The sequence below is a fragment of the Brassica napus genome, chromosome A9, assembly GCF_020379485.1.
Source record: "Brassica napus cultivar Da-Ae chromosome A9, Da-Ae, whole genome shotgun sequence".
Lineage (NCBI taxonomy): Eukaryota > Viridiplantae > Streptophyta > Magnoliopsida > Brassicales > Brassicaceae > Brassica > Brassica napus.
This window is the reverse complement of record NC_063442.1, coordinates 17,143,016-17,150,731: the sequence shown is the minus strand read 5'-3', so window position 1 is coordinate 17,150,731 and position 7,716 is coordinate 17,143,016. Positions and strand designations below refer to the sequence as shown.

Here is a 7,716-nt window from a genome sequence, read left to right as displayed (position 1 = left end):
TTCACCTAAAATAAAGAATTACGAAACATATACAATACAATTCTAATTAATGATAATATAAAATATGTTACTTCTAAAACTATACACTATTTATTCTATTTTTTGAATGAAAGTATCTTCGTAAACACACAAAATATTTTGTGACGTTGCAATTATACATACACACAATATCTGCCTCTTCATACTGACGTTACTGTGTTCCCTGTCGTGAGGTACGGACCGAGAGAGAACACAGGGTGCGGACCGATCATGTTCTTATGTCCGCACAGGGTGCGGGCCGGTCACCTAGTAGTATATGTAAAAAGACAGACAAAAAATGGCAATCAAAGATTTTATTTTATTTTTAATGACAATCAAAAATAATATATCCACTATGGAAAAAAATGTAAATCTTGAATATCGCATTTTGCTCAAGGAAAAAAGTACAATATATCTTTTTGGTGAGAAAAATACTATAATTAACTAGCTTACATTTTTGAACTTTCTTAATATTTTATTGCGACCAAATCGAATTTGACCATTTCTTAATTATGCATGTTATTTTTGTGCATGGGATCATGCTAATCTTTTCAGTATCGTTCTAATTTTATCATATCTCTTCGAAAAGACAACAAACTAACCTTACACTATCAAATCCTATGTGTTCTCATTAACTAACTCCAAATCCAGCTTACGATTTATGTTTCAAAACGATTTTGGATCAGAGATCAACTATTTGATATATATATATATATATATATATATGAAAAATTGTTTAAAATACTCTAAGTTGGTTTTCATTTTTCAAATATATATACACTAAATCAAAAATATTTTAACATTTAGATCTAAAGTTTAGTGATGATTTTTAAGGTTTAGTATAAAGGGGATGAGGTTGAGGTTATAAGGTTTAGTATTTTTCAAAAAAAAAATTTTTGAAATCAAAAATTATTTTTGAAACTATTATTTAAAACTTTATTATATTTTTTAATTATTTATTTATATATTTATTAGAATCTTAAATTTCACATTCTAAAAACTCTACCTTATCCCTTAACTTTAAATCTTTAAGTTTAGATAAATGTCTTTTTTCCTCTTTAAAAATGAAGGTAAAAATAGTTAGTGTAAACAAAAAAAAATGGTACATGTCATATTTTTGGCAATTTCGCATAAATATATCGTATTTCTTGGCAATGACAATAAAAAATTAAAGAAGAAAATTTACAACCAGAATGAGAAAATTCCCTAATGTTATTCTCGTCTCTTGCCTTCTTCTCCTTCTAACTTTTATAGACGTTGAAGCAGGTTGTGAAGGCAGCTTATTCGCCGTTATCAGCACTTACAGCGAAAACCTAAACTCTCTTTTCTCTTCTCTTGCAAGTAAAGTCACCGCTAACGACGGCTTCTACAACACTTCAACCGGAGAAGGCTCCAACAAAGTTTACGGTCTTGCCCTTTTTGGACAAGGCTACAAGAAGCAAGGTTGTGCGAACAATGACAATGACAATGACAATGCTTCTGGCCTTGTACGGTATGCTAATCATTCTGTCTCTGCTAAACTCGAGCTTTTCCCGCCTACTTTGTCAGATAATCCTTTAAACATAGAGGAACCAAAGAGCCTTTTGCTTTTTCGACGAGAATGGGAAGCTCTGGTTAACCTAACAATGCAGTCTGCTACTTCAGCTCCTGAAAACTCATCAGTTGTGCTCAGTTCTGCAGCGCCATAAGAGAAGAGTTCACAGAATTTACAGATGTTTACATGATGATGCAATGCACTCCTGACATTTTATCTAGTGACTGCAACAGATGTGTGTTGAACTTTCAAAAGAATAACTGGGGAAGCCAGGGCGGTGCGGGTCGGCTTCCGAGCTGTTTTTTTCCGATGGGATCTTTATTCTATTCGTGGATCTTCTCAGAATATGACAAGAGTTTCTATGGTTAGTCGTGCTACTACTCTTCCTCAAGGAGACACGGTCTCACAACCTGAGAATGACAAGAAAGGTAAATTAAAAGTTAGCTTATCTTGTTAGTCACATAATTTTCATTTGTTGGTTGCAATAGGGTCAGGCATAAAAGTCGGACAAGTATGACTGCAGCGAGGAAGCTATTACTTTTGGGCATCAGAAGTAAGGTACATTCAGGGTATGAAACTAATGTGTGGGAGGACCTTTGGATCCCTTCGTCGCCAGCTAGATCGGCTCGGGCCCGGGCTCCAGCTGTGAACCCAAAGATGACTGTAAGCAGTCTTATCAATCCAGCTACAAAGGAATGGGATGTTCGTTTACTGGAACAATATACAGCTCAAGAAGATATTCTGCTGATCCTGAGTTTGGCTATAAGTCCTACCCATCGACGTGATATATTTTGCTGGAGCTATACAAAGAATGGGCAGTATACTGTTAAATCGGGGTATTGGGTTGCCACAAACTTGATGAGGGATGAGGAGGATGCAGAAGTTCTACAACCCAGCATTACCAAACTCCAAGCCTTTGTTTGGAAGGTAAAAGCGCCACAAAAGATTTGCCATCTTATATGGCAATTAATCTCAGGACAGGTAGCGGTAACAAGGAATCTGGTACGCCGCAACATGCGATGTGACAATTATTGTCCAAGATGTGGAGCTCCAGAAGAGACTTTTACTCATGCTATCTTTGAGTGTCCACCGGCCTTACAAGCATGGGAGTTATCATCAACGCCATCGAGCCCTGATATCTTCCCAGTACCAAGTATTTACGCTAATATGGACTATCTCTTTTGGAGAAAGAATGGTATTCTAGAGCCAGAAGAAGATAGAGATCCTTATCCTTGGATAATCTGGTACATATGGAAAGCTAGAAATGACAAGTTGTTTAGAGGCATAGATAGAGATCCACTAGAACTAGTCAGGTATGCAGAGAGTGAGTGCCAAGCTTGGTACAACACAAGAGACACTGAACCGGTTCCGCCACAGGTACAGACTACTGAAGGAACACAAGCCTTAAGCTTGGGTGATTTTTGTATGGTGGATGATTCATGGACCTCTACAGCTCAATTCAGTGGACTGGGATGGGTTTGGAAGGATACAATGGGGAAGATACAACACATGGAAACAAGGAACTTGCAGAGGAGGGAGACAGCGCTACACTCGGAACTGGAAGCGCTACAGTGGGCAATGGAGAGCATGATACAACATTTGTCCTACCAGAGGTTTGGGACGCACTGCAAGGACCTGATTGCGATGCTAGAACAGCCACAAGATTGGCCCAACTTCTCAACAGAGCTGGAAATCATTCAAACTCTTCGGTTGTGTTTTTCGGACTTCAAGATCAGCTACTTCCCAAGGATGCAAAATGAGATTGTGGATTCGCTAGCTAAGAATGCACGCTCTTTTCATAGATCGTTATGTTTTATTGGTTGTTCTATTCCGGTCTGGCTCCCCAGGCCACCTTAAGTTTGAGTAATAGAATAGCCGTTTGCCGTAAAAAAAAAAATTTGTTGCTTTTACCGGACCTTTAAAACAAATACATGAAGACTTGTAGAAATAACTATAAAACTAGATTTTGACCCGCGCTTCAAAAGCGCGGATTTTTTTTCCGATTAAGAATATTGTTTGATATGAATTATTATTTTGATTTTGATGTTTTGAAGTATATTATTAAGCTATAAAGTGTTATTATATTGAAAAAATAAAAGAATTTTAGTTTAAAATTATATAATTTATCAAATAGTTTATTTGAGATTTTATATGAGTATTCTTATGTTACAACGTCATTGTTGCATTTTGTGTGTATTTTGTAAGAGTTATATTTGTTGAGTTGATGAGACAAAAAATTTACTTGGCAGATTTTGGGCTAATCTAATAGTATATATATTGTAGAATTTTTAATAGTTTTAGCAGTGTTTTCATACTCGAGCCAAACCTACAGTCTCAGAAGTAAATCAGGTGATTCATATAAATCTGGTCTGAATTTTGTTAAAACCTTATATATAAAAATCTGATAAGTCGGTAAAAACGTAAAAACTATCATTAATCCGCTATCCAATATTGGTTGACCCGATAAAATCCTATATAAATTGGATGATATTTTTTCAAAACTCAATTCAAACTTTTGAATCAAGCTTTGAAGCACGGGGTTAATACTTTTTCAAAAGAGAAAAATCTTGTTTAACTTAGGTATTCCAAACCTAATGAAGAGTTTATACCAATCTCAATGTGTTTATTATATAATATATGATTAAATAACCCGCGGAAACCTGCAAGCTTGAAACTCAAATAATATAAATATTAATTCTGGACCTAATTATATTTGTAAATTTATTTTGTTATTTAAATTGAATTACAAAAGTGGACTTGTATTTGAGCATCTTTTATACTAAACATTATTTGTTGCCCACAAAAAAAAATACTAATCATTATTTTGGATTTTAGTAATTGTGCTTCATAAGTAAAAATCAAGTCAACTTATTGTTTTATAAGAAAAAGAGAGAATATGGAGCAATATTTTCTAAATTATTTGTATTATTTAATTTTCCATAATATAGTTTAAGTGGTTGTATCTGAATTACAGTAAAAACTCAATTAAATAAGTTGGCCCGAGGAAATTTTTAACTAACTTCATATGCATTTTTCAAATTTGTTCAGTACTTATATGTTAATATCGTTTTTTTTATGAACTGAAAATAATATAATATACTACTAAGTTTGATCGGTTCTATAGTAAAATATGATTTTGTGATAATTATTATCATACTTCATTAACTCATTTTTTTAAATACATGTATTACTTACCAGACTATTTTAATTCAAATAGCATGTTTTATTTAATGGTGATATGTATCATACCATTCGTTTTATATAGATATGAATTTAAGAATTAAAATAAACATTATAATATATATATATATATATATATGGTCACATACATAATAGATTAGTCTATGGATCCACGAGTTTATATATTATTGCATCAAAAAAATGTTGGTTAGTAAATCGTAAATGGGATATCAATAACTAAATGGAAAAATTTATAATCAAGGGGTGAGATTTATAGAAGGTAATATAGTAGTTATCATAAATATATGAGTGGCACACTTATATAATCTAAAGAAAATCAGAGATATTTATGAAAATATATTGTTAGGAGAAATTTTAGTAGGACCATAAAATTATTAACTCTTAGGAAATAGTCCAAACAACCTTGTATAAGTAGATTTTTCAAGACTGCTTCCCTTTTAATAGAGTAGATGAGTGACAATTAGTATTTGGGCCTTAAAGCAAATATATGTATTTCTCATAAGAAAACAATAGCACTGGCATGTTGACATTGAGCATGTAAGCTATTTTCATAAGACAAGAGGATTGAGCAGGTGGAGATGTTGTTGCCGCCTTTGTATATGTTGGGATTACTTCTTGTATCTGCTGGTGTAGATGTGTTTGTTTCTCTTTTATTTGATGGGTAATATGTAAACAAAATCATTGTTAGTTGTATTTATCAGAGTTTGTAACTTACTCTGCTTTTTTTGTTTAGGTAATTTCACTGATCTTAGTTGTCGTTTTCGTCTTCTTCGTAAGCATCTGCAAAAGTAAGTTTGTAAATTATTAAATAGCTGGCCCTGTAGTTTATATTTTTTTAGCTGGCTCGATGTATGTGTCGTTGAGTTTCAGTTGAGTAGATTGGTTTGGTATATTTGTTTTGAAGTTTATTTGTAAGATAGACAAAAAGAGAGGTGATCATTAATGATTCGTCTTTTTGGGATTCTAGTTTTTGGTGTTTTGATTGTTTGGGTTATTGTAGTTTTTTTTTAAGCTGTAAAATAAAGATTTGTGTAAAATTAGATTGATATGTACGAGAGATAAATAGACAATCACAAATCTTGGGTATGAAATATTTCTGATTATTGATGTTAGCACAATATAGACAGTAATATAAAGGGAATTATGTGTTGATTGTTTCTTACGAATCAATGAGGAAACATATAACGACTCAAGTTGTTTCTTTGGTGAGGTCAAAGCCCTGGACATAATGGATTTTCTCAACCACATCTGTGAGTTTAAATATTATTTATGACATCAAAACATAATATAAACCCAGATGCAATATGATAATATACATGAGAGTTCTAGGTTTGTGTTCGCAATCACTTGGAGATTTCAAACAGTCTAATCTTGAGTGGAGATTGATCTCAGGAGCACATGTGATGACTTCATCAATAATGGTTAGTGAGATGAAACGAATGGGGAATGGATGATCAGTTATCTTGTGCATGCTTGAGCACATAGCAACCTCAAAACGATCGATTTTCACAATGGAATCTGCTTTCAAAGATGGCATGTAATGATTAGAACGTCCGACGAGAGTAAACCCATGAATCACGGAATCTGCAAATAATATTATTCAACAAAAAATGAGGAAATCAATTAAAACAATTATGTTAAATAAGTGTGATAGATCAAAGATTAACCTACCTTTTCATCAAGGAAGAGAACTGTGATTCCCACAAACTTCCTGTCTTTCTTAAAGTTAAGGGAATCCCAGAAGCGGAGGAAGCGAGAGACTATGCTCTGACTACTACGACCAAGACGGAGAGAGTCGAAGGTTGAATGACGGACGCCGAGACGCCGGTTTGAGAAACTGGAGAGGCAGAGAGAAACATTTTCTAGGAGATGGTTAAAGCTACGAGGAATCAATGAGTTTTGTGGAGATGAAGATTGGGTTCATCAAAGATGAGGATCATATATATAGGGTTTACATAGAGGCTACAAATCAGGAACGTTTATGATCAAGCGATTTAAGATGGAGACAAGAAGAGTTCACCAGTAAAAAAATAGATTACGAACCGACACACGGCACAACTTTGTAACTCATGCTAGTTTGAGACAATGATAAAAAGAACTCAAACTCATGTTATACGACAACAATTTACAATATGGAAAATCTATAATTGTTGCAAACTTGAGTTTTTTTCATATAACGTGATGAATCTCATTTAAAAATAAAACTCATAATACACTTGTAGACCCGACCCTCAGAGGAAGCCGAAGAAGCAATGACTTCCGACATTCATAAATATATATTAGGTTCGACCATCAATGTACAAAGTATTATTTAGCTTAGTGGTATCAATGCTAGTGTTTATATCTCAATAACCCGGGTTCGAACCATGAATTTGATAGTTTTTCACACTTTTTAAAAGTGGGACCCACAAAACGCTGATGTGGCATGTTGAGGAGTGAACAAAAACTCAACTATTATAATATATAGATTTGTGACTAATTGTAACCACGGGTTTGAAATTGCGTACATAGTTCTAAATAAGTCATAATAATACTACTGTGTTGCAACTACGCTTATTAGTCACGAAAATATCTTAAATAGGTCTCAAATAGACGACTAAATTACCATAACTGTTTTTTTTTTGCTTCATAAATTTTTATTACTCAAATTACTTTAATAGGCTAGCTACATGAACCAGCCAAACATGAGTCTCCACACAAACATAATCAAAGAAATCAGAACGTGCACGCGCTGCGCTGCCTTTGCGAGGCAATCTGCACGGGAGTTACTACCACGAGGTATATGAGATACAGAAAAGTTATCGCTTTTATCTCTTCCATCTGTTGTACCATAGACGGCCATTCTTCCTGATCTTAAATCAGCTTCCAAAGTTGAACACAGTATGTCTCAAAGTGCATCGTATGGTAGCCTTCTTCTAGAGTCCTTTTCATGGCCCGTAGCAGACCTTCCGCTTCGGCGTGTA

At 34.0% G+C, this 7,716-nt stretch overlaps 1 protein-coding gene and 1 non-coding gene across 2 annotated transcripts; one reads left to right on the top strand and one right to left on the bottom strand.

Annotated features, from left to right (window-relative positions):
* Positions 1-506: 506 nt before the first annotated feature.
* On the bottom strand, positions 507-609 carry LOC125578673. Its single transcript, XR_007316756.1, has one exon. It is a non-coding gene; the product is annotated as a U6 spliceosomal RNA (small nuclear RNA).
* Positions 610-2,065: 1,456 nt separating this feature from the next.
* Positions 2,066-3,409, top strand: LOC106363023. The gene has a single exon (XM_013802833.2). The coding sequence runs from the start codon at positions 2,066-2,068 to the stop codon at positions 3,407-3,409; it is 1,344 nt and encodes a 447-aa protein (XP_013658287.2).
* The last annotated feature ends 4,307 nt before the right edge of the window (positions 3,410-7,716 follow it).